This window comes from Onychomys torridus, chromosome 3, assembly GCF_903995425.1.
Source record: "Onychomys torridus chromosome 3, mOncTor1.1, whole genome shotgun sequence".
NCBI lineage: Eukaryota > Metazoa > Chordata > Mammalia > Rodentia > Cricetidae > Onychomys > Onychomys torridus.
The window spans coordinates 137260396-137287920 of record NC_050445.1 but is presented as its reverse complement, the minus strand read 5'-3'; the positions used below and the strand labels follow the sequence as shown (position 1 = coordinate 137287920).

General features: G+C 41.8%; 1 protein-coding gene across 2 annotated transcripts in view; it reads left to right on the top strand.

Annotated features, from left to right (window-relative positions):
* The first annotated feature begins 338 nt into the window (after positions 1–338).
* The window catches only part of Rimklb (ribosomal modification protein rimK like family member B), a 32884-nt gene continuing 5697 nt past the window's right edge, over positions 339–27525 (top strand). The window contains exons 1-6 of one of the 2 annotated variants that reach the window (XM_036180833.1): positions 339–657; positions 12869–12925; positions 15624–15849; positions 22583–22813; positions 23959–24045; positions 27066–27269. In XM_036180833.1, coding sequence (XP_036036726.1) covers positions 15675–15849; positions 22583–22813; positions 23959–24045; positions 27066–27269 — 697 coding nt within the window. In that variant the 5' untranslated portion in view covers positions 339–657; positions 12869–12925; positions 15624–15674. The remainder of the gene's footprint in view (positions 658–12868; positions 12926–15623; positions 15850–22582; positions 22814–23958; positions 24046–27065; positions 27270–27525) is intronic. The other variant, XM_036180832.1, reaches the window with a different exon arrangement.

Sequence of the window (27525 nt, the reverse complement as noted above, 5' to 3'; positions counted from 1 at the left end):
GTGGCTCTCCTCGGGCCGCGGGGCGGGGCCTCCTCGCAGGTGTCAGTCCGCGCGGGGCGCGCTCGCCGCCCCGCCCCCTCCCCTGCCGCCCCCCGCCCGCTCGCTTGTGCGGCGCCGGGGGGCGGGGCCGCGCGGGTCCTCGGCGCGGGCGGGGGGCGCGCGGCGCCTCGGTCTGGGGTGGTGGTGGTGGTCGGGGGAGGGGGGGAAACGCGGGGCGGCCTGGCCGGCGTCGCGCGCCGAGTGTGTGAGTGAGTGAGTGAGGAGTGAGAGCGGGGTCGCGCGCGCGCGTCAGGCGAGGGAGTCGGGGGGAGCGAGCGAGCGAGCGGGCGGGCGGGCGGCGGCGGGGCGCGTGTGAGCGTGTGGGAACGAAGAGTGCGGGCGCGGGGGGCGGGTGGGGGAGGCGGGAGAGGCCGGCCGGCCGACCGACCGACCGACCGACCGACCCACCCACCCACGAGGCCGTGAGAAAGTGGGCGAGCGGGCGAGGACGCGCGGCCTGCTGCGGGAGCCGGCGGCGGCGGCGGCGGCGGCGAGGAGAAAGGAGGCGGCTCCCGGCATCCCGCCCCCCTCCCCCTGCTCAGCGGATTTCCCGCGGCCCGCGCTTGCTCCGAGGCGGCGGCCCCGGCCGGGCAGACTGAGGGAGGAGCCGGCGGCCAGGTGAGGGGCGGACGGGCCGGAGGCGGCGGCGGCGGCGGCGGTGGGGGGCGTGGGCCGGGGGCGCGCCCTCGAGCCCGAGGCTTCGGCCGCGGCGCGGGGGGCGCGGGGGCGCGGGGGCGGGCGCCGGAGGCCGGTGGTCGCTGGGAACCAGAGCCGGCGGGGAGCGAGGCGGAAGCTGGGAGTCGCCGGCGTGCGGGAGGCGGCGATCGCGGCGGCGTGAAATCGGTCCGGTTCCCCCGTGTCGCCGAGGGGGTGTGGTAAGCCTGGGAATGCTGGCGGTGCTCAGGGGTGTGGTTGTCGCCGCTGGCCCTGATGCCTTCGAAGAATTCGGTGTGACCGAGGCGGGAGGATGCTGTGAGCCTCACCCCATGGGACGGTGGCCCTCCCAGCGTGTAAAATTGAGAGTAGCGAGCTGCTGTTTCCAGTTGTATTTCCCCTTTAACAGCCATCTGAACAATAAGGGTGACCAGATAATTGGAGGGTTGACTGTAGTAGAAATACCCCCCCCCCCCAAATTCCCGATAGAGGACAACTTCAGCCTTAATAATTTGATGTTTCTCATCCCAGGTTTGTGATCCCCGTATTCTGTCCGGTTTGTATTTATGAATAGGATGAGTTGTTAATTCTGTTTTATCAATGGGTTTTTTTTTTTATACTAACCAAGCTGTGTGTAATTGAATGTAAATTCTTTCAGTGGAATTTTATTTTCCCAGAAATTGCCTACAGTTTTGTTTTCCTAGTGTTTCTGAAGTTGGGTTGAATTCCAAATCTATGTGGAAAGTATCAGTTTACTGTGGAAGGTTTTCTTTTTTTTTTTTTTTTTTGGTGCCTTTTTTTCTTTCTAGACATTCTTAATTACTAACCATAACCATGAAGATTTAAATGTCGTTTAAGTCTCTTCCTTTTCACAATGGGTAGCTTGAAGGTTATTTCTTCTGTTGTTTTAAAATAATCTCTTAAGCGATTAATTGACAATACCTTTTAGGATACTTGGACTAAAACAAGGGACTTTCAGTCATGGAGATTAGAGATTTAACCCTTTACTTTTTAAAGAAGCCATTGTTGATCTTTCTTAGTGGTTCCTTGGTTACTTGTGAGATGTTTGGAAGTAGCATGTTTATTCATTGTCTGCTCCCTCTTTGTGTGTCGTTTTTGTTGGTTTGCCAAACTTTCTCCTATGTCTCATTTCCTTCTGTTTGTTGATAGCCCCTTTAGGTGCTGAAGTCCATGTGCTTTGTCTGATTCTGACAAATAAGAGGTGAAGAGCAAGTCACATACAGTCCTCCACTCCGCCAAGAGCCGCTGCCACCGAACCGGCTAGGGAGCACCGTACCTAACCTAAATTCAGCCCATTGCCCACCAGCTCCCATCTGGCTTCTGTTAGTTTATACTGGACAGTGTTATGGGAAACCATTTTTGAGTCCCTATTGAATATACTCACTTCAGTAGTTGCGTGGAGGTTGAAATTACTCCCTCTCATTTCCTTGTTGACAGCTGGACCACTGGGCCCTGTTGAGGCAGGGGCTGAGGGCAGGGACAGAGTTTCTCCGCTTTCTTTGCTTGTAGGGAGTAGGCCTAGCAAACGAATGCTTGGGGGAGTGGGTGGAAGAAAAAGTCTGAAGAGTGAGGAAAGCCAAATATAAAGGGAATGAGTTATCTTGTAAGTTGTGATTGTTGTTTTGGGAGCTCTGTAATAATGTGGACTCCCGGGGAGCCTTATGGCAAGTGAGTTTACAGAGTATTCTGTAAATGGGATTAGGTCATAAACATTAAAAAATTACAATCGTTATTCTATTTTAAAATCTAAGGGGAAAACGTTATCTGTGCTGACATGCAGTTGTTCCAAGAGAAGCTGAGTAACATTAGGTGCAGATGTTAGAGAAACTGTCTTTCTTTCCTTAGTCATTTCCTCTTGTATTAAGATTAACGATAATAATACGGAACCTCCAAAACTATCTACATATGTATTGTAGACCTGTGTGCGACATGTATCTGTACAGTGTGGGTTTGTAGAAAGGACTTTATGCTAATGAATGCCAGGCTGTTCAACATTTCCAATGTTTCCTTCTCAAAATTGGCTTAGACACAAAAGCCGCAAATAAGCCGGCCATTCCCTTAGAGGCCGGGGTGCGTGGAACCCCATGTGCTTTTCCCTCCCCTACAAACATGTTTTTGTTCTTCCAACTTGAACTGCTAAGACATTTCAGGGGGCTGGAGAGATGGCTCAGAGGTTAAGAGCACTGGCTGCTCTTCCAGAGGTCCTGAGTGCAGTTCCCAGCAACCACATGGTGGCTCACAACCATCCATAATGAGATTTGGTGCCCTCATCTGGCCTGCAGGTATACATGCAGGCAGAACACTATACTAAATAAATAATTTTTTTTTTTTTTTTTTTTGTTTTTTGTTTTTTGTTTTTCGAGACAGGGTTTCCCTGTGTAGCTTTGCGCCTTTCCTGGAACTCACCTGGTAGCCCAGGCTGGCCTCGAACTCACAAGAGATCCGCCTACCTCTGCCTCCCTAGTGCTGGGATTAAAGGCGTGTGCCACCACCGCCCAGCAATAAATAATTCTTTAAAAAAAGAAGAAAAGAAAAAACTATTTCAGGATCAGATATATGATAATAGATAGTGGTATCAGGCTATTTAAGTAATTTTTTTTTTTTGAGACAGCCTCACTATACAACTCTGGAGTGAACTCATTATGTGGACCAGGTTGTACTTGAATTCTGCCTCACAGGTGCTAGGATAAAGGATGTGTGTCACCATGGCAGCTATATTAGGCTTTTTTTTTTCTCCCCCAGTGCTGAGGATTGTACCTGGGGCTTTGTGTATGTTAGGCGAACTATCACTCCCCCCCCCCCAGATAAATTGGAAAAATAAACTAAGAACATTGGCAGCATATTCTTTTTTTGTTGTTGTTAATGTAATACCTATGTGAAGCAATTTAAGGGAAGGATTTAATATGGTTTATAGTTCTAGATCAGTGGTTTTCGACCTTCCTTATGCTGTGACCTTTAATACAGGTTCCTCATGTTGCAACTCCAACCATAAAATTATTTGATTGCTACTTTGCAACTGTATTTTTGCTACTGTTTGAATCATAATGTGAATATCTAATATATGACCCCCAAAGGGGTCACGACCTACATGTCCAGAGCCGCTGTTCTAGGGGCACTGTCCCTCATGGTGGGGAGTCATGGGGGCATTGGGTCTGAAGTCAGGAAGCAGAGTACGATGAATGCTGGTGTTTATTCAGTCCTCATTCAGATCTGGACCCTAGCACTGTAGTTTTTCAGTTAAAACTTTTTGGAAACATCCTCATAGACATACTTAGATGCATTTCCAAGGAGATTCTAAATCGAAGTTGACAATGAAGGTTAACCATTTGTCGGGTATTTGATTTGTATTTCACATAGCCAACTCAAAACAGATTTATTTTCAGTTTTTATGTGTCTGTGGTTGCTCTTAGAGGCTTGAAAAAGTTCTCAGATCTGGAGCTGTAGTTACAGGTGAATGTGAGCCACACTCCTCCGCATGAATGCTGGGAACCCAAACTCTGGTCTTCTGTAAGAGCAACAAGCTCTCGAAACTGCTCAGCTGTGCACAGCCCCCAAACACAGAGCTCTTAAAATTTTATCCCTTACCTTGGCCATCTAATGTACTGTGCTCTATCACCCATTGGGGTAACAGCAGAGAATAAAACATGTGAGTTCTGTCTTTGCAGTTTGAGGTCTAGTTTCATTGATCACGGTACTTGTTTTTGAGACAGTTTCTCTGTGTAGCTGTGGCTGTCCTGGAACTCAGTCTGTAGTCTTTAGACCAGTCTGGCCTTGAACTCAGAGATCTGCCTGCCTTTGCCACCACTGTCTGGCTGATCATGGTACTTTTTAATCTGCCCGTTCTCCCATTAAAGTCAGTAGAGTATCAAATCCTCACAAGCTATACCGACTGAATCGAGTTGGCTAAACAGTCTTATGTTTATGTGCCTGATTAATTTACTCCCACAAAATGTCAGTATGCTATGGATTGTGACAAGAAGAATTAAAGCTACTCATCATCTAAATGCTTCCCACTATCTTCTGTACCTTTCCCTCCTTCTGATGCTTCATGCTCTTAACAGCCATAAAGTCTGAAACAGAACACACACACACACACACACACACTCTCTCTCTCTCTCTCTCAAAAAAAAACTGCATTTTGGAAGCTCTGTAAATTTCCCCCAATAGTATTGGTAATTCTTCCCTAGATGTTTTGGAGTGCTCATTTTTTAGCTTATTACTTTGACATATAATTTAGTCATCCTGTTGGACTCCAGTAAATCAATAGCTTTCACATTCCTTTATCAAGGCACAGTAATGTCTGGAAAGGAAATTTGGGGAGGAGGAAGTTTGGCAACTTTATTCAGCAAACACATTGGAATTTTTGTTTTGATTTTAGAGATCTTTTATAGTTGGCTATAGATAGATGATAGACCAAAGGCTGGGAATTTAGTAATGAAAGCTACATACAGTTTAAGTAAAAGGTAATGTTTTTTCTGATTATGGTTGGAAGTGTATAAAAACTTGTAGTTCGCTTAGGGTTTTTATTTCATTTTTTCTAAATTTCTTGTATTACAATAAACACTTTACCATTTTTACCAACTTTTTAAGTGTAAAGTTTGCTTAAGGGCACTAAGGACATTCATTGTTGTACACAATCACCATTTATTTTCAGGAACTTTACTGCAGAATTGAACCTCTACCCATTTGATGACAGTCCCTTGTAATGTAGCCCCTTGATAATTACCACTCTATGTTCTGCCTCATGATTTTGACTAGTGTGGGTATCTCATACAAGTAAAACCATGCCTTGTTCTGTAATTGTCATAGTTGATTTAACATAATGTCCTCAATGTTCATTCAAGTTGTAACATTTATCAAAGTTTCATTTTTTAAAAATTTTATTTATTTATTTAACCAGAGCTGAGGACCGAACCCAGGGCCTTACCGCTGAGCTAAATCCCCAGCCTCCAAAGTTTCATTTTTATAAAGATTATTTTTTTATCCTATGTGTATGATTTGTGTGGATATATGTACAGCATATGTGTGGTTCCCAATAGAGGCCAGAAGAGGGTGCCAGATCACCTGGAACTGGACTGAGCGGCAAGGGCTCTTAACTACTGAGCCTCCAAATTTAACTTCTTTTTAAGACTGAATGATTTTTTTGTATACATCCCCCCCCACACACACCCACCCCTACCCCTTTAGCCTACTTATTCTCATGTCAATGACATTTAGGTTGTTCCTACCATGTAGCTGTTATGAATAATGAATGCTACTGTGTGAGTGAAGGTGTATAGAGACTTATTTGGGATCTTGCTTTTTTTTCTGAGTTGTAGCCTAAGCTGGCCTCAAACTCATCATCCTTGTGCCTTAGCCTCCCTTGTGGTGGGAATACAGGTGTACATCACTCACTATACACACTGCTTCATTATGGTTTGGGCTTGCATTTCCCTTAAGTGATGTCCAGCTTCTTATTTATAGCATTTAAAAAATGTTTATTTTAGTTGTGTTTATGTGTTTATTCATGGGCTATTCAAAGGACAATTTTGGTTAGTACTCTCTTTCTATCCTTGGTTCCAGGAATGGAAGTTGGGTCATCAGGGTTATGGCAAGTGCTTTTATATGCCAAGCCCTTTTGCTGGCCCACTCAATGACAGTGTAACATCAGATTGTGTTAGTCTTTGTATGATGACACCATGTCTTGTTCTCTGTCTTCAGTTTAGTATTAGATAGATACTTAGTATCATAGATATTTAAATATTAATATATGTTGCTTAATTGACTCCTCACTCTTCCCACTTGTTTTCTTTTTAGTTTATTTGGAGTTGTGATTAATTTTTGAGATGGAAGTTTGTTTTGGTTTTTTGAGACAGGGTTTCTTTGTGTAAGCTTTGGAGTCTGTCCTGGAACTCACTCTGTAGCCCAGGCTGGCCTCGAATTCACAGAGATCCACCTGGCTCTGCCTCCCGATGGCTGGGATTAAAGGCGTGTGCCCCCACCGCCCGGCTGTTCTTTTTATTCTATACATATTTGTTCCTGCTTCTCACACACCTCCCCCTTCTCTGTCCCTGCTTTCATTATTAGCCCTCTTCTGCTTTTATGTCACATGCATTTATCACCCTCTCTTTTCCTCCCTACTCCTTTCAGATTTCATCCTCCCATATCTGCACACATAAAAATTAAAACCTGGGTCTTCATATGAGAGAAAACAATATTTGTCTTTTTGAGTCTGGTTTATTTTATATAACATTCTAATTTCCACTTCATTTTTTTTCAGTTTTTTTACAGCTGAATAAAATTCCATTGTGTGTGTATCATATTTCATTATTGATTCATCTAGACTTTGTTCCATTTCTTAGCTCCTGTGAATAATATAGTTAATAAACATGGATACCTCTGGTAGGATTTAGAGTTCCTTGGGTACATACATATCCAGAGTGATATAGCTAGGTCATATAGTACCATTTTTTTTTGTTTGGTGGGTTTTTTGTTGTTGTTGTTGTTTGTTTGTTTTTTGAAAACCTTCATACTGTTTTCTGTAATTGCTTCGCCAGTTTGTATACAATAGTATACAGTAGTGAATAACCATTTCTCTTTTCACCTTATTAGCATTATTTGTTGTTTCTTTACTTAATAACCATTCCAAGTGAGGTGAGCTAGAATCAAAAGTAATCTTTTTTTGTTAGTTTGTTTTGTTTTGTTTTTCGAGATGGTTTGTGTAGCTTTGCACCTTTCCTGGAGCTCACTTGGTAGCCCAGGCTGGCCTCGAACTCACAGAGATCCGCCTGGCTCTGCCTCCTGAGTGCGTGTGCCACCACTGCCTGGCTGTTTTGAGACAGGGTTTCTGTGTAGTCTGGAACTCTGTAGACCATAGTGGCCTTGAACTCAGATCAGCCTGCCTGCATCACCACTGCTCTGTCCTCAAAAGTAGTTTTAATTTGCATTTCCCTGATGACTCAGTATATTGGCCATTTTTGTTTCTTTTTGAGAACTGTCTTCAGTTCATTCATCCTCACAACCTCCCCCCCCCCCCCCCCCCGCCTTTTTTTTTTTTTTTTTTTTAGACAGGCCTCTCAGTCAATTTATTGATTGGAAAGTTTTTTTGTTTTTTGTTTTTTGTTTTTTGTTTTGTTTTGTTTTGGAGACAGGGGTTCTCTGTGTAGCTTTGCGCCTTTCCTGGAACTCACTTTGTAGACCAGGCTGACCTCGAGCTCACAGAGATCCACATCCACCTGCCTCTGCCTCCCGAGTGCTGGGATTAAAGGTGTATGCTACCACCACCCAGCAGAAAGTTCTTTTTGTTGTTGTTGTTTTTCTTTTCTTTTTTTTTTTTTTTTTTTTTTGAGCTGAGGATCGAACCCAGGGCCTTGTGCATGCTAGGCAAGCGCTCTACCTCTGAGCTAAATCCCCAGCCCCGTTGTTTTGTTTTTCAAGACAGGGTTTTTCTGTGAAGCCTTGGCTGTCCTGGAATTCATTCTGTAGACCAAAGTGCTGGGATTAAAGGTGTACCACTATTGCCTGGTGATTGGAAGCTTTTTTAAAAATTATTTTTATTTGTATTTATGAGTGCCTGCCTTTATATATATTACACCATGTGCATGCTTAATGCTGGTAGAGGCCAGAAGGCATCAGACCCTCTAGAACTAGAATTATGAATAGTTGTGAGGCACTGTGTGGGCATGGTTAACTGAACCCATGACTGCTGTAAGAAGCACATGCTGAGCCATCTCTGTGTGTAAAGAACTTTTGAAGTTCTTTATACAGTCTAGATATTATCATCTGAAATATAGTTGGCAAGGATTCTCTTCCATTTTGTAAGGCTGTCTTCACTTTGAATGTTTCTTTTGCTGTACTGCTTTCTAATTTCCATATAACCCTGTTTGTGCTACTTCTTGTGCTATTGGAATCCTTGTAAAATTTTAACTTAATTTTTTGTTGTGGTTGTTTTTTTGTCTTTTTCGAGACAGGGTTTCTCTGTGTAGCTTTGCACCTTTCCTGGAACTCGCTCTATTATAGACCAGGCTGGCCTCAGCATTCCAAGTGCTGGGATTAAAGGCGTGCACCACCACCACCACCACCACCACCACCACCACCACCACCACCGTGGCTTTTTTTTTTTTTTTTTTTGAGCTGAGGATCAAACCCAGGGTCATGTTCTTGCTAGGCAAGCACTCTACCACTGAGCTAAATCCCCAGCCCCTAACTTAATATTTTGAAGTGTTTCCCCTAACATAAGGCTCAAGAATTACTCTTAGAGCACTGGCAGACCCCAGTTTAAAGATGAATCTGCTGGCATGGTGGATACTGAGCTCTATCACCAACTCTGGAATTTTTTTCCTTAAATGTTTCCGGTCCTCAGTTGAATAGCCCGGCAGAGGGCTGATACATTAAGGAACATTTGCATAAATACAATAGACCATCTGACTTAGAGAGCCAGTGGAGGAGCCTGGCGTGGTGGCACATGCCTTTAATCCCAACCTGGTCTACATAGCAGTATCCAGGCCAGCCAGGCCTACATAGTGTGACCCTGTTTCCAGAAACAAAACAACAGCAAAAAACCATGGTTGGCATGATAAGTGAACAGGAAAGGGTGCTTGCTGCCAAGTCTAGCAACCTGAGTTTGATCAGAACCCACATGGTGGGAGGAGAAAACTGATTCTGTCACATTGTCCTCTGTATGAGTGCATCAGCACACAAGTATCCTTTCCAATCAATGTAATAAATACTCCCAAATTATAGTGTGGTAGTGCTAGAGTATGGGTATAAGAGTAAAGAGGAGACTGTAGCCGGTGGGTAGTTGCGCACGCCTGTAATCCCAGCACTGGGGGAGGCAGAGGCAGGTGGATCTCTGAGTTTGAGGCCAGCCTGGGCTACAGAGTGAGTTCCAGGAAAGGCGCAAAGCTATACAGAGAAACCTTGTCTCGGGGAAAAAAAACAAAAACAAACAAACAAACAAACAAAAAAGAGTAGACTGGGCATTTCTAGTATGGTATAGATTGCTAGAGGAAGGAGGAATCCAGAAAAACAGTTTTTCAAACCTCTCATCCCAGAATATACAGAATGGGTAGGTCTAGAGTATATTTTTCAAGTAACAGGAACTATAGGAGAATAGATTAACAGTCAGGTGGTGCCCAAGGGCAGTGCTAAAATATTCTGGGTGTATGATGAATGAAGAGACTAGTGAAATTCAGATATCACAAAAATAAAATTAACATTGTGTGCATGTGTGCCTTTGTGGAAGTAGCAAAGGAAAGATGGAGACAAATGGTGACTAAGCTTCTGAATTGAGTATCATAGTTAGGATAGGTGTATCAGCCAGGGCTGGCCAGAAGAAAAGAAGAATTATATGAATGGATGATTGTCATGGATCATCGTAAGGTTGGTAAATCCAAATCTGTAAAGATGGCTGGACAGTCCATAAACGTATGAGTGGAGCGTGCTGCCTTAAAGCACACTATGCATAAGGTTGGAGGTGTAGAGGAAATTTGGAGACTTTTTCTGTGAGACCCAAGTCTTGGCGCCGTGTTTGCACTTAAGGAAGGTCTTCTTCAGTGCAAAATTCTTAGTCCAGTTGATTGGATGAGGCTTTTCCACATTTTGGAAGATAATCTTTTAAATCAATAGATTATAGCTGTTAATCACTCATACAAAATAACTTGAACATACAGACCAGTATATGGTCAGACAGATGAACATTATTATAACCTAGCCAAGCTGGTCTGAAAATTTTAATGGTCACAATGGGTATGTGTGTGCAGAATATAGGTGCTAAAGCAGATATGTAAATTAAGAAATTATAAACTCAATGAGGCAAGAGAAGATGGCATTTAGTTAAGGAAGCCCAGTAACTTCATTTCAATGGGATTTGAAATTCAGTCATGAGCTCATAATTGGAATGAGATACTGAGGTCTGTATTTCAATAACTGCTGAAATCTGGATGAAAATGACATTTCTAGGTAGTAGGAAACGGATTTAGAATGAGAATCTGAGATTTATGGACAGGAGAGCTGTCAGAGAAAAAGGAGACTCTTGAAGGAATGCCTAAAACTCAGCAAGTCATTCGCTAATCTCCACAAACCAACCTAGCTCCCAATTCTCACATAAAAGTGGAGGGCGTCACTTGGACAAGACAGTAGCCATTTCTGGATTGTTTAAATGGTATTAGAATTTTATTGTAGATTATAGAAGAATGGCATACAAATTCTGTTCCATAATGTACGGTCATCCCTTTCTATCCAGTTGAGGACTGAAAACATTTGAATAAAAGTCTGCACTGAATGTGTTTGACATATATAAGCATTTGGATATTTGGTCCCTAATTGATGGCACTATTGGAGTATGTTTAGGAGGTGTGGCCTTGCTGAAGGAAGTATGTCACTAGGGCAGGCTCTTGGGAGTATTAGAGCCTTACTTTATTATTCTCAGTTTGCTCTCTCTGCCTGTGACCCAACATGTGAACTCCCAGCTTGCTACTCCAGATGCCATTTGACACTATGATGGACTCTTATCTCCCTGGAATCCTAAGCCCTAATGTGGTGTTGTGTTCCCAAAGATATTGTGCAGGCTAATAAACTTATCTGGGGTCAGAGAACAGGACAGCCACAATATTAAACTTGAGTATAGGCAGTTGTAGCACACGCCTTTAATCCTAGCATTCCAGAGACAAATCCCTCTGGATCTCTGATTTCAAGGCCACATTAGAAACAGCTAAGCAGGGTGACCCACGCCTTTAATCCCAGAAACCCAGCCTTTTAATCCCAGGGAGTGACAACAGAAAACAGAAAGGTATATGAGTCGTGAGGACCAGGAACTAAGTTAAGCATTTGGGTGGTTAAGCTTTTAGGCTTCTAGCAGTAGTTCAGCTGGGACCCATTCTGGATGAGGAAACAAGACCAGCTGAGAAACCTGAGAGGTGAGGTGGCTGTGGCTTGTTCTGCTTCTCTGATCTTCCAGCGTTCACTCCAATAACTGGCCTCAGGTTTGATTTTATTAATAAGACCATTTAAGATTCCTGCTACACCCTAATATACTCTTTCTTCTAAAGTTAGTTGCCTTGGTCATGGAGTTTCATCATAATGATAGAAATGCCTTTAATCCTATCACTTGGGAGGCAGAGATCCATCAGTATCTCTGACTTTAAAGCCACACTGGAAACTGCCAGGCATAGTGACTCACGCCTTTAATCCCAAGAAGTGATGGCAGAAAGCAGAAAGGTATATAAGGCGTGAGGACCAGGAACTAGAGCTGATTAAGCTTTCAGGCTTTCGAGAAGCAGTTCAGCTGAGATTCATTTGAATAAGGACTCAGAGGCTTCCAGTCTGAGGAAACAGGATCAGCTGAGGAACTGGCAAGGTGAGGTGGCTGTGGCTTGTTTTGGTTCTCTGATTTTCCAGCATTCACCCCAATACCTGACTCCAGGTTTGTTATTAATAAGACCATTTAAGATTCGTGCTACATTTATTAGATAACCAAGCTCCTTTAAATGCTAGGAAAAGTAACCATTTCATTTTACAGAGACTCCTATCTTTTTTTTTTTTTTTTGGTTTTTCGAGACACAGTTTCCCTGTGTAGCTTTGCGCCTTTCCTGGAACTCACAGAGATCCACCTGCCTCTGCCTCCCGAGTGCTGGGATTACAGGCGTGCGCCACCACTGCCTGGCCTGAGACTCTTACCTTATAAAATAGTAAATATTGTGGCTAGTGAGATGGCTTTAGCAGGTAAAGGCACTTTGCCATCAGTAAAAAATTAAATCTTGCCGGGCAGTGATGGTGCACGCCTTTAATCCCAGCACTCTGGGAGGCAGAGGCAAGCCAATCTTTGTGAGTTTGAGGCCAGCCTGGGCTACAGAGCAAGCTCCAGGGCAGCCAGGGTTATGAAGAGAAACCTTGTCTGGGGTGGGGGTGGAGTGAGGAAGATCCCGAGTGTCAGACCAGTTACTGACATGGCTCCAGAATTAGAAAAAAAACAAAAAAAAAACAAGTATTTGTTCTTTTCTCAAGGGAAGCTAAGACTTTCTTAGTTACTCTGTTGTGATTTTTCTTTGTGGCTTTGCCTTCTGAGTGAGACCTTCTTGTGTAACCTTGAAAGAAAGCTTCCAAGTGGTGCCATCTGCAGCAGATAGAGTGCCTGGTTGGGTACACACTTCGGCCTTCTGTGTTTTTTTTTCCACAGGGAAGAGAGTGCACCATAAGGCCTCAGAAAAACATCTTCAGTGAAGATGACAACAGTGTAGGTTTGCTTTGTTAAGTTTTCCACAGCTATGGTTAAGTACAAATCTTTATGCTTTGTAGCTGTGTGTGGTGGTGCATACCTTTAATCCTAGCATTCCAGAGGCAGAGGGAGGGAGAGGCAGCCTGATCCATAGAGTGAATTCTAGGACAGTCAGGGCTACACAGAGAAACAAAAACAGAACAAAACAAAAAACTTAAGAAAAGAAAATCTTGGTAGAAAAAGTGTTTTGGCTAGATAGGGTGGCATGCTTGTAATCCTAACTGGTGAAAAGTTCTGCAGGAGAGTTGTGTTTGAGGTCTCTAGGCTACATAGTGAGACCTTGTCTTAAAGCAAAAAAAAAAAAAAACAAAACAACAACAACAAAAAAACATATAAAAAAACCTTTCTGTTAAGGAAAGGGACATAAGTTTGTAACTTGTAGGTTGTATAGGATATCCCATATGGGGAAAATAAAAGTTTGTATTGTATTTCTATCATAATGAGTGGTTATCTTCTAATGAGATTTAAGTATCTTAAACTAACACACTCATTGTAATTTATAATTTGCCAAAATTGGGTATTGTTGGCTGGATTTCTTCTTAGCATAAATTGGATTATTACTGTATCTAGTGGAGATTAGAACAGTTGGCTTAGACTTTTGAGGAAATGGTTGGTGTAGGGGATTTAGGCATCAGTGGATGTGTCAGGATGGTAAATCTGGCAAGCCAGAGTACTGAGGGTGTACCCTTCAGTATCTGGGAGGTCATGAAGTTGCTGATCTGCCTTGCCTTGCTTACTTGTAAGCGTGACCACTGCTCTGGGTTGGTTTCCATGCCCACTGGACATGACACTGGAACAGTCATACTTCCTTATGTGTTCACACACTCTATCAGTGGCCTTACCTAACCAAGAATATTTATGGAACAGTTATAGGTTTTTCTCTTGCTCTTTGAACAGTACAAGTATTTACTAGCATTTCCACTGGATTTGATCTAGAAATGATTTAAAGTATACAAGACGATGTATGCAAGTTATACAGAATACTTCATACTTTATTACTATAAGGGCTTTGAACATCTGTAGATTTTGGTGTGCTCTGGATGGAAGTGAGGAATATGGCTGGGATTTGGGAGTCTAGAGGTAGCCCTCTCTCAGATCCAGGATGCTGTGGGCAAGGGATAGCTGTTCTCAAAGTTTTTTAGGGTTTTATTATTAAAACAAATTGGGTGTGTGAGGGAGACAGGATCTCACTTTGTAACCCAGGCTGGCCTGGAATTCACTGTGTAGCTCAGGCTGGCCTCAAACTCACAGAGATCTGTTTGACTAAAACTGACTTAAAACTTTCCCCCTCTTTATTATCAAACTCTGAGAGGTAAACTATTTTGCTTTTAATTAATTAATTAATTTTTTGGTTTTTCGAGACAGGTTTTCTCTGTGTAGCTTTGCGCCTTTCCTGGAACTCACTTTGGAGACCAGGCTGGCCTCGAACTCACAGAGATCCGCCTGGCTCTGCCTCCCGAGTGCTGGGATTAAAGGCATGCCCCACTACTGCCTGGCATAAAAAATAAACTTAATGAGTTATCTAGTGATGGGGAATTGGGATAAATATTGTCAATGACTTTTAATAATTTATTTATTTTTTTTTATTTTATGTGCATTGGTGTTTTGTCTACATTTATGTCTGTGAGGGTGTCAGATCTTGGAGTTACAGACAGTTGTTAGCTGTCATGTGGGTGCTGGGAATTGAATCCGGGTCCTGGGAGAGCTCTTAACCACTGAGCCATCTCTCCAGCCCCAAATATTGTCAATGATTTTAATATGACCCATTTTTATACGAGGAAGGGAGTTGGATTTTATATTATTAATTTTTTTAAAGATTTATTGTGCATATGAGTGTTTTGCTTGCATGTACATCCTTGTGCGTGTCTGTTGCCCACATGTGACACCCTTTCATAAAAGGGTATTGAGTGGCCGGTTGGTGGTGGCACACACCTTTAATGCCAGTACTGGGAGGCAGAGGCAGGTGGATCTCTGAGTTCGAGGCCAGCCTGGACTATAGAATGAATTCCAGGAGAGGCTCCAAAGCTACACAGAGAAACCCTGTCTCGAAAAACAGAAAAAGAAAAAAAAAAAGAGGTATTGAGTGGAATTGGAGTTATAGATGGTTGTGATCCAGCATGTGCATGCTGGGATTAAACTCAGGTCTTTAATGACATGTCAACTGTTGGAGCCATCTTTACTGCCCCTAAGAATTGGAATTTTAACAAGAGATGAAACAGTGGAACTAGAAATAAGCAGTCAGGTGAAGTGTATTCCTAGACAGAATATAATATTAATGTAGGGAAATTGTGATGGAAGTATGCTGTGTGCCCTGTTGTGCTGCTTGCTTCCCCAGCGGAGATGGAGAAATCTTTCTTGAGGATGTCCATATTTTTAGTGGTATACCAGCGGGGAGAAGGCATAGTATTTCTCCTTTGTTTTTGTTTGAAACAAGGTTACTTGGACTGGCCTTAAATTCTCTGTGCAGCTAAGGATGACACTGAGTTCCTGATTCTCCTGTGTCTGCCTCCCCCCCCCCCCCATCCCCCCAGTACTCAGGTTAGGTGGAAGTGTTTCTTTGCACTTGTTTGTTTAGTTAGCATAAAACTACATTTATTTGTGAAATCTAGAAATCTGTGATTTCATCAATCTCATGTGTATTTTCTTTTCCATCTAGATAAAATTTTATATTTAAATAATCCAGAAAAGGAAGAACAAGCAGATCGAGATGTGTAGCTCCGTGGCTGCCAAGCTGTGGTTTTTGACAGATCGACGAATCAGAGAAGACTATCCACAGAAAGAGATCTTACGAGCTCTGAAGGCCAAATGTTGTGAGGAAGAATTGGACTTTAGGGCTGTAGTGATGGACGAGGTGGTGCTGACAGTTGAGCAAGGAAATCTGGGTAAGACGATACCAGTGCTCTTTCAGACTTTGTTTAGAATGCTGTGAGTTGAAATTCTGGAATGAGGAGAAGTGAACTCATAGCAGCAGCCTTATTGTTGTCATTTCCGTCACTCCCAGGTAGTCTGTTTACAGAGGCACAGGAGCACTAGTATTTCCTAGCTCATAGTATGTATGCAAGAGTGGAAAGGAAGCGAAAAACCTTTGTAGTTTTATGAAAATTTAACTATCTTCCAGGCATGGTGGCACATGCTGTTTTGTTTTGTTTTTTTTTGTTTGTTGGAGCTGAGGACAGAACCCAGGGCCTTGCGCTTGTTAGCGAGTGCTCTACCACTGAGCTAAATCCCCAGCCCCAGCACATTCTTTTAATTCCTGTGTCTCTTTTTTCTCCTCGAGACAAGGTTTCTCTGTGTAGCCCTTGCTGTCTTGGCTCTATAGACCAGGCTTGCCTTGAACTCAGATCCACGTCTGCCTCTGCCTCCCCCGAATGCTGGGATTAAAGGAGTGTGCCACCACTGTCCAGCTAAGAAACCCTGTCTTAAAAAAGATAAATAAATTTTTTTTTATTTACTTATCTACAAAATTTAAAGTACTTGTAAGGAAATTTGTAATTCACTAATGGGAATTCTGTTGATTAACTAGTTTCCATGTGATTCTTATTTTTATTTTCCTTTAGATAATATCTGCAGCATTAATTGAAATAACTTATTACTTTAAAAATGCCAGTAGTGGTGTCTGCACACCTTTAATCCCAGCACTTGGGAGGCAGAGGCAGGTGGATCTCTGAGTTCAAGGCCAGCCTGGTATAAAAGAGAGTTCTAGGATGGCCAGAGCTGTTAGACAGAAACCCTGTCTCAAAAAAACAAGACAAAACAACAACAAAAAATTTGACTCAGCTGGTGATACATGTATTTCTATTGTTTCACATGTGTTCAGAAAATAACCTGGGCATGGTGGCTCATTAGAGATGAGGCCAGAGTTCAAGGCCAGTATGAGCTACAGAATAAGAAAGAACCTATCCCTTCAAACAAACAAAAAATTATAATAAATAAATAAATGAACCAGTTGGTAGCCTTTGGTTTTCTAACCTTTAAAAATGTCTGCTAAATAACCAAAATTTGGGAGGTAGACTTGGGCATCACTCTGATGGTTAATGTTGTTGGCTTCACAGGATCTAGACTTTCCCAGGAGATGTGCTTCTGTGCATTCCTGTGAGGCATCTTCTTAACTAGGTTAGTTCATCTGGCAAAGCCCACATTGACTGTGCGTAGGGCCATTCCTTGGGCAGGGATCCTTCATTTATGTAACTCTTATGGATCTAGTCGTGTAAACTTTTAATATTTTTAGATTATTTTATTTTATGTGCATGGGTGTTTTGTCTACATGTATGTATGTGTACCATGTGCATGCCTGGTGTCTACGGAGGTCAGAAGAGAGCATTGGATCCCATGTAGGTGCTGGAAATTGAACCCTGGTCCTCTGCAAGAGCAACAAGTGCGCTTCACTGCTGAGCATCTCTCCAGCCCTTTATACTATATTAAATGCCATCCTTTTGTAGCGAGGCTTTCACAGAACTCTTTTTTTTTTTAATTAAAAAATGTTTTACAAGATTTTCTCCTTTGGAACATTTTCCTCATTATATGCCTAATTACAAACCAACAAAACAAAAAACTATAGTGTAACCCTCAACTGGAGTTGGTTGGCCCATCTTGCCTGTGGGTTTCTGTCCTTGGACTGCCAGTTTTATATTTTCCCTGCTTATCTCTTAGTTTTACTGACTGTGGTTTGGATTTCAGGCTCCATGATTCATTTCAAAGCCACCCTGTTTGATAGCAAGTCTCCTTGTTTTCAAAATTGACACACTTGGGTCAGACTCTTGTGTCAGCTGACCTGTCAATAGAAAGGGGAATGAAAACAACCTTCATCAAACAAGTGGTAGATTTCCATTCTGCTTGCTTATGATGTAGCATATTGTAGACCAGGCTGTCCTCAAACATCTGATCCACTACTTTCACCCCTCAGTGCTGAGATTAGTGGGCATGGGTACCTCTTGTGGCCCTCCTAGATGTAATTTATATGGTATTAATATTTTTTTTATGAGTTTTCTGTTCTGAAATGGCACCTGACATTAATTTGAGGAAAAGTCATAGTTATTGTTTAAAATACTTAATGTTTATTTTTCACTTACATGTAATTTATGCTACATGTGAATTACACTTCTTGTTGCCATCCTGTAGTTTTTGGATAATCTCTTTAAAAAAAGAATGACTTTTTTTTAGATGATTGCCATGATTATCAAGTTCTGAGATTAATTTCTCTGTTAAGTCCAGTGTAGTGAAGTTTCTATCAAAGACTTTTTTTAAATTAGTGTTTTCCATCTGTACAACTTTTTGTTTGTTTCTGTCTGTTCCTGCGTGCTTTCTGCTTTTTCTGTAGAAAGTCTCATATTGGGGCTGGATTGATGGCTCAGTAGTTAAGAACACTGGCTGCTCTTCCAGAGGACTTGAGTTCAATTCCTGGCACCCACATGGCAGCTCACAACTGTCTGTAACCCCAATTCTAGGAGATCTGACACCTTCACACCAATGCACATAAAATAAAGTTAAATTATTTAAAAAGAAAGGAAGTCTTACACTGTCAGTCATAGTGCTTTCACTCTAGCCTAGGCTGACTTGGAACTCTGTGTAGCTCAAATTGGCCTAAAAATTGTGGTGATTCTCCTGTCTTAGCCTCCCATGTGCTGGGGTCATAGGTGTGAGCTACTGTGCCCAGCTTCTTAGTTAGTATTTTAAAATCTGACACTCCGTGGCACCTGACTCTGGTTCTGATGCCTGTTTGCTTTCTTCAGACTTTTTTATCCTTCTATTGGTGTACTAAAATACTCCAGCCAAGCTCAACTTAAGAGAGAAGTGGGCTCATTTTTAACCTGCTGTTCAGTACAGCTTTGGAGGCAAGTTAAGGCAGGAACTTCAAATTGCTAGTGGTATTCACAATCACAGGTAGAGTGAATGCATGGATGTTCAGTTTGCTTGTGCTCAGCTGGATTTCCATGCTCAGGAATTCTGGCTAGGGAATGGTGTTGCCTTTAGTAAGAGCTGGGTCTTTCTTCCTACACTGGTTAAGATAATCCAGACAGTTTTTCTCCACAGACATGCCCAGAGACAGTCCTAATTTGAGAAATCTACAGGAGTCTGTTTCAGGAGTATTAGGGAATTTATCAGGATATAATTTGAGGAAATACACTCAAGAATACAGAACCAAGTAGACAGCTGAAGTTGTCCTTTGTTCTGACCGAGAGTGAATCCATTCTAGGTTATTAGTGTTTGTCTGCAGGCGAAAATTCTGTAGAAATTCATCTTCAGATCTTATGATTGTCATCTCATTCTTTTAGTGGTGAGCTTCTAAGCCCCTTTCATGCTAGGGAGAAGTTAAAAAGTGGAGGTATGGGTTGTGAGCAGACAGCACTCAGTGTGAGCACTTGAAGGGCAGTGTGAACTCAGTAGTTTAGAAAATGTTACTTTGTGTTCTTTCTTCTTTGCCCTCAGTTATATTTTTATGTTTTTACTAATACAAATTACAGTTGAGGCACATGACCTGTTTGTGTTTTTGTTTGTGATTACTGGCTCTAACTTGTACCCACAGTATCTTTTTTATAGAATGAAAAGTTGTTCAGGAAAGGATTAATCATGACATTTCTTAAACCATTTTAAGAAAGAAGTGAGAATCTCTAGTGTAATTTTAAGCGATGGGAGATATTTATGTTAAACAATATGCAAAAATCTAGATTTTTTTTTTTTCTTTTTATAGAATGAGTTTTATATACACTTAGATGACCATGGAGAAAAGTAATAGTACCCAGGGTGGTGAGTGGAAGGTAAAATGTATCTTGACATATATATATATATATATTTGAGTGTTTTAAGCAACATATACTATTTTAAAATCAAAAGATTTTAAGGAGTAATTCATATAAAAATCTTTCCTGTTTGACTGACTTCTTAAATTCAGTTTAAAAATTCATCATAGAAGCAGATGATCTCAAAAACCCACACAGAACACAAAGTAGAAAGAAAATTGTATGGAGTACAGTGTTGAAATTCCCTATTCTACCTTATTCCTATTTTGTTGCCCAGTCACTGTTGAAGTCAGCCCAGTCATTTACTCTTTCAGAAATTTTGTATTTATCTATGTGCAAATAATAGTTCATTATATATTTGTACTTTTTCATTTCTGAATGTAAATATATTATACCATCTCTTTTAAATGGTAGTATATATTATACTGGTGTGTATAGTTTAGTTAATAAGTCAGTTGAGATTTTTGCTATTCTTAGAGAAGAATGTCTCTATCCCAATCTAGTATTAACAACACAATGCATTTGATTTTGAGATATAAGCTTTGGTATTTTATTTTAATTTATTTATTTTGTTTTCTTGAGACAATGTTTCTCTGTGTCACCTGACTGTCCTTGGACTCACTTTGTAGACTAGGCTGGCCTGAAACTCAGATTGGCCTCTGCCTCCCAAGTCATGGGATAAAAGGTGTGCATCACCACCTCCTGGCTTGCTTTGGTATTATATATTGTTTACTTTATATTATTTATATATATTACTTTATATTATTACTACTTTTTTTTACATTTAAAAATATTATTTAGATTTGAGATTATAATATAATCACATCATTCCTTTTTCTCTTTCCTCCCTCCAAACCTTCATATCCTTCCTTGATCTTTCAAATTCATGTCCTCTTCTCATTAAGTATTGATACATGAATGTGTGTGTGTGTGTGTACGTGTGTGTACGTGTGTACGTGTATACATACATATTCCTAAATACATAAAATACAACCTGCTCATTCTATATAATGCTAACTTGTATGTGTCTTTAGTGCTTACCATTGGTATTGGGAAACTAGTGTGCTCTTTTGGGGAAGACTATTTTTCCGGCTCTTAGCATTCCTAGTTGCCTATAGTTCTTTGTTTAGGGTTGAGGCCTCTTGGGCTTTCTCCTGTCCACATTAGCATGTCTATTGCTATTGTCCTTATTCAGCTCATGTTTAAACAGTCATGTTGGTGAAACTTGATGGGTGGCTTCTCACATTACTAGGAGACACAGTCTTACAGCAAACTCCTTGAGCCTTTGACCCTTAAAATCTCGTGGTCCCCTCACTTATAGTGATCCCTGAGTCTTAAATTAAGTGCTGCAGAGTTGTTTGTAGATATATCCTTTGGGACTGGGCTCCACAACTCTTTAATTTGATTGGTTGTGGTTTTCTATAATGGTCTGTCTGTTGCAAAGGGAAGTTCCCTGATGAAGGGTAAAGACTACATTTATCTGTGGGTGTAGAGACAAGTATTTATAAATTATTGTTAGTGATTATGCTGACTTAGTATAGACTGTAGGTTGTCCTGCAAGACCCATGAGTTCACTAGCCCGGGGTAGTTGGCTAGGTTTCTGATAGTGGGAATGACTTCCCCTTTGTTGAGTGACCTTAAGTTTATTTAACTAGAGAGCTGTTGTTACCCCCAGATTATACATGACATTCCTGCACTCTTAGCATTATTGTGCTGTGCTAGTCATTGTTGTTCATAGGTGTCTTGTCTGAGTAGAACTGTTTTGCTTCCCTCCCTTGGAAGCTTGCACGACACCTTCTGGTATCATGAAAGTTGGTCCTCAGGGAGGAAGCTTTCAGGTCTGTTCCAGTGTCTTCAGCAATAGGGAATGACTTGTACCTCTAGGAAACAACCAAGGGCAGTAACAATAGCCTATAATGATTTGGGGTCTCTTGGACAACCCTGGCTGGCAACTCAGAAGAGGGCTTCTCCTGTCTGGCCTTGGGCTTTTTGTTAGGTGAAGGGAGCATTGTCAGCTCAGGTAAGAAAATCTTATTTAAACTATATATGTATATTTATACCTAAATACATGTATCCTGTAGGTTTTCTTGGTCACTAATAGCATGTTCCTTACAGCTTTTTCAGACATCCTTAACCATTACCCCCCCCCTCTTTCTACTGTGACTGTCTTCCTTCTTCCCTAATTAGAGCCCTATCTTGTCCCAGACCCAGTCGTCTGTACTCTGCTGTTCCCCACTTTATTGCCCCCTTACACCACCCTCCACCCGGCAGAGAGCCCTTTTTACTTTCCTGATTTCTTGTAGTTACTCTAGAAAATGCAGTCCCATTTGGATTTGGAGCTAGAAGCCTCAGATAAGAGAGAAGATACAATGTTTTCTCAATATGATCTTTCCTAGTTTCATTATTTCCCCACAAAGTTCTGATTTCATTTTTGGTTTTCACAGCAGGAAAGCGTTCCTCAGTGTACACGTACCACATTTTCATTATCCATTTGTTGGTTGAAGGACATTCAGGTTATTTCTATTTCCTAACTGTTGTTTTGTTTTGTCCCTAATCGGTGGGGACGGTGAACATCTTTGTTGTTGTTTCATGGTTCCATAAGAGGTTTTGGATAGTTTTTTTTATTTTTGTGAAGGATGAGATGGGGATTTGGGTTGGAATTACATTGAATCTAACTTTTTTAAAATTATAAATAAATTACATAAAAGAACTTACAAAGAAAAGCCAGGATCTCGTTCTCTAGTCCTGGCCTTGAACTCCTAGAGATTCTCCTGTCTCAGTCTCAGGAGGGACAGAATTGCAGGACTGAGCCATCATGTCCTCTTTTGTATTGATACTCCTTCTAGTGATTTTAGCTTCTTTATTATTTTTTTTCCAGGTCTACGGATCAATGGAGAGCTAATCTCTGCCTACCCACAGGTGGTGGTAGTCAGAGTTCCAACCCCATGGGTGCAGAGTGATAGTGATATCACTGTTTTGCGCCACCTAGAGAAGATGGGGTGCCGATTGATGAACCGACCTCAAGCTATCCTGAACTGTGTTAATAAATTCTGGACATTTCAAGAGTTAGCAGGCCATGGTGTACCTCTGCCAGATACTTTTTCTTATGGTGAGATCACAAATGAGAATGTCTAATTGGGGGCGAGGGGGACTAGAGAGATGACTCGGCAGGTAAGAGTGCTTGTTTCACAAACGTGAGAATCTGCGTTCAGCTTGGACTACAGAGTGAGTTCAGGGCCAGCTTTGGACCACAGAGTGAGTTCAGCTTTGGACCACAGAGTGAGTTCAGGGCCAGCTTTGGACTACAGAGTGAGTTTAGCTTTGGACCACAGAGTGAGTTCAGGGCCAGCTTTGGACCACAGAGTGAGTTCAGGGCCAGCTTTGGCAACTTAGTGAAACTTTGTCTGGAGTAAGAAATGAAGAGGGCTGGAGATGGAGCTCAGTGTTGGTCTTTGCTTAGCGTAAATGAAACTGGGTTAAAGCCCTGCTGCTGCAAACAGAAGCCCGTACGGACAGTAGAACAGATACGCTCATGGGATACAACAGAGGACTCAGACTCATTCAGTACAGCCGTCTGACTCTCAACAGAAAGAATGGCTGAGGACATGCATTGGAGAAAAGACAGACCATTGCATGCTGGGAAATCTACATAGCCACAAGTAGAAGAAACTAAATGTCTATCTCACCCTGCAGAAAAATCATTTCAGAAGTGGTCAGAGTCTTAGTGTGAGACCTGAAACCATGTAACCATTAGAGGAAAACACTTTAGATAATTTCTTTCTCTCTCTCTCTCTCTCTCTCTCTCTCTCTCTCTCTCTCTCTCACACACACACACACACACACACACACACACACACACACACACACACACACACACGCCCGTGTGGTTCTTAATTTTTAAAAATTATTTTATGTGCATGTATGTCTGGGCACCAGGTGAGTGATGTCTGTGGAGCCCAGAAATGGGTGTGGGATCCTCTGCAGCTGGAGTTTTGGACAGCTGAGAACTGTCTTGTGGGTGCTGGAAATTGAACGAGGTCATCATAAAGAGTGGCTAGTGCTTTTAACTACTGAGCCACCTCTCTAGCCCCCAGAGGTGTTGTTTTCAATGGATAGTCATTTATATATAATTTCTTCAAGACAAACAGAAATTAGCCATCAGTCTTTTACTTTCACCTCCCTTGTCCTGTGCTTTAAAATTGATCCCAGCATACTTTTGCTATTAGTCTTGAATTTATTTTGTCCTCAAACCAGGTGGCCACGAAAACTTTGCTAAAATGATTGACGAAGCCGAAGTGCTGGAATTCCCAATGGTGGTGAAGAACACACGGGGTCATAGAGGTGCGTAAATTTGTGGATATGGTACATGTTAGTGTTTCATTTCAGTAGTACATAGTCTCTTAATTTCCTCAACACAAGCTCATTTGACACTCTCCAAGGCACAATGACATTAAAAGCATTTTAGCCTGGCAGTGGTGGCGCATGCTTTTAATCCCAGCACTCGGGAGGCAGAGGCAGTCGGATCTCTGAGTTCCAGGCCAGCCTGGTCTACAGAGTGAGTTCCGGGAAAGGCGCAAAGCTACACAGAGAAACCCTGTCTCGAAAAACAACAACAACAACATATATATATATATATATATATATATATATATTCATATATTTCTGTCCTGAGTGCAATTTTAGATCATAAAAAAAATGAAACTTAGTTGGCTGAACTTTGAGTCTACCTGTATCATAAAACTGAGGTTAGGAATTTGTGCAGAGAGTCAATCATTGTCCTTGGTTGTCAGCCAGATCTAATGAGAGACAGCAATTAGGTTGCTTTGCACCTTAACCTTGGTTCAACAAATCAGACAGCTGGCTAGTCTGTCCTTGTGAACTAGACTGCTTTTTCTAGGAATAGTTTATCTTAAAAACTATTAGCAAGGCACCTGGTCTAATCTAAAGCTACTTTGAAGCTAGTACCACTTAATTGTGTCCAAGAAACCTTTGACTTTATATCTTAGCATAAAGACTAAAGACATTTGAGCCAGCCTGGCTCCTGGTTAATCAAAAATTTGAGCTGTGATTAAAGCAGCTTCTTAGTGGAACTCAATAGGCCCTGACTGTGCCAAAATTATACAGTGTCTCCCTGAAAATCCACTGATATAAATATGTCCAGTAGATAAAATGTAATAATGAGATAGCTACATTCCAGTACAGATAGTGGGGGACTCTCCACATATAAATGCATCGTATCAGATACCAGAGAAGAGCATGCAGCAGCAACAATATGAAATCGCAGGATAAGCAAAAGACATTCTGGAGTCTTTATTCTCATAAGCTTTGCTTGAACCAGACATTCCCATCAGAGTTGAACTTCTGGTGGACTGACACCTGGATTTTAATTGCCACCTGCTGTTCCTCTAACGTGTCTATCGGCTACCAGCATATTCCAGTTCCCAGTAGTCTTTATTGCTATCTGAAACCTCATGAGCATTATCAGTCTGCTTTTGAGTTCCTAGACCTAATGAGCTTATCTCTAGCGTATGTCTTCCTGTGTTTCCAAACTTTTCCACAGAACAATCCAGAGGGTTTCTGAACCACTCACTTCATCAGGCGCAGTCACAGCAGTGAGCAAATGCTTGGTACCAGTTTCTGTATTACTCACTTCCCCATTACTGTGATAAATTCTTGACCCCAACATCCAAAATCTGAATAATATTTGTGTGTGTTTTTACCCTCAGGCTCTGAGTGTTCCTCTATCAGCAGTCCATCCAGCCTTCCTCCCTCCCTTCCTCCCTCCCTTCCTCCCTCCCTCCCTCCCTTTCAGTTTTTTTCAAGACAGGGTCTCTCTGTGTAGCCCTGGCTGTCCTGAAACTCTCAGTTTGTAGACCAGGTTGGCCTTGACCTCAGATCTGCCTGACTCTGCCTCCCAAGTCCTGGGATTAAAGGTGTGCACCACCACCTGGCAAACAATACATCTTTCTTTATTCATCATTTTGAGAATACTATTTTGCTGGGTCTTTTCTCTGGATCTCTGTCTGGTTGTCGTTTCCCAATATTTATCAGTATATTGTATAACTCTTTATTATCTTTGAAGAACATAGTTTTTAGAAGCTTGTGCTGTGATAAGAGACTGCCAAAGTAGGTTGGCTAAACTAAAGTTTGTTACCTTAAGATGTCTGAGCTAAAAGTGTTAGCTCTGGACCATTTTATACATACCCTACTTTGCCTTTCTACAGCCCCCAGTTGTTGGCCATGCTCCATGTTCAGGACTCACCAAACATCCATCACTGCTGCAATGTTTGCAGTACCTTTCTACTCGGTGTTTTCCAAAGCTGGCCTCCGTTCCTAGCACAGCTGTCTCATAGCCAGAATGCTTCCTGTCCTTGCATTTGCAGCCACTCTTGAGCCAGTGTGATTCCTGTTGCTGTGAGAGGCACTTCTTTAGAAGTTTAGCAGAGACTGTAATGAATTCAAGGATAAGACATACATGCCATTGTACCTTTACTGGGACACATGGATCAAAGTTCAGCTAGAGCCATTGGCTTTGTTTTTTATTTGGCTTCTCTAGTGTGACAGCTAAGGATCTGGGGAGACTTATGGTGAATGCTCAATAAACAAAGAAGCTGCATAACCTTCTGTGACTTAGTGCTGGAAGGCAGCAAAAAGGAACATAGAGTCAGTCCTCCAAAGAAACACTTACAGCATATGTCAGAAAGAGGTACCTCTGGGACCCGAGGAGAGATGGCTCAGTGGTTAAGAGCACTGGCTGCTCTAACAAAGGACCTGGGTTCAATTCTCAACACCCACATGCAGCTCACAACAGTCTTTTACTCCAGTTCCAGTGTCACCTTCACACAAACATATATGTAGGTAAAACACCAGTGACATAAAAAATAAATTAAAAAAAAGACATACCCCCATTGGAATAAAAATAAATAGAGCAAGGGACAGAGTAGAGAATTCAGAAACAAATTAAGTCTGTGATACTGCTGTTACTGTATTGTAATAATAGAATGTTAATATGTAATAATTTATGTGTATTTTAACTCAGAGGAAAGGGGTTTGCTAAAGAATGAGGTTAACGTTGGCTAACCTTTGGATGAATACAATGTAGATCCTCTTCCTCATAACCCAAATAGAATAGTTAGCCACAAGAATTTGTTTGGGGAAATAATAGATGATTATTAAGTTTGACCCTATATATTTTTCATATTATCTTACTAATTACAACTAAATCACTTTAAATACTTTAAAAACATACAAGTATAATTGCTTCTAAAAGAGTATATTGGGACCCAAGAATGTGTATTTATCACTATCCACAATTTCATGACTTGCATGTGTTGTATATTTTTATTCTTTTTAAATCCTAGGCAAAGCTGTTTTCTTGGCACGAGATAAACATCATCTAGCTGATCTAAGCCATCTTATTCGGCATGAAGCTCCATATCTGTTCCAGAAATACATTAAAGAGTCTCATGGAAGGGATGTGCGAGTCATTGTTGTGGGAGGCCGTGTTGTTGGCACCATGTTACGTTGTTCGACAGATGGAAGGATGCAGAGCAATTGTTCACTAGGTAAAGACGAACGCAGCAGACCCTTGCTGTTGGCGTGTAGAGTGAAGGTGCTTTCCTCATGGGAGTGTAGCCCTGCCGTCATTGTCAGTTTTCTCCTTAGTGAATTAGATTTCACTGATTATAACTTAAATTTCTCCATTTCTGTTCAAGCTTTTCCTGCTTGTACATGCTGTATTTAGCATATTCCTCACACACAGCTTTCCTTGCCTCCCTTCTTCCATTGGTGACAAGTGCTTTAAACTACTGAGCCGTCAAA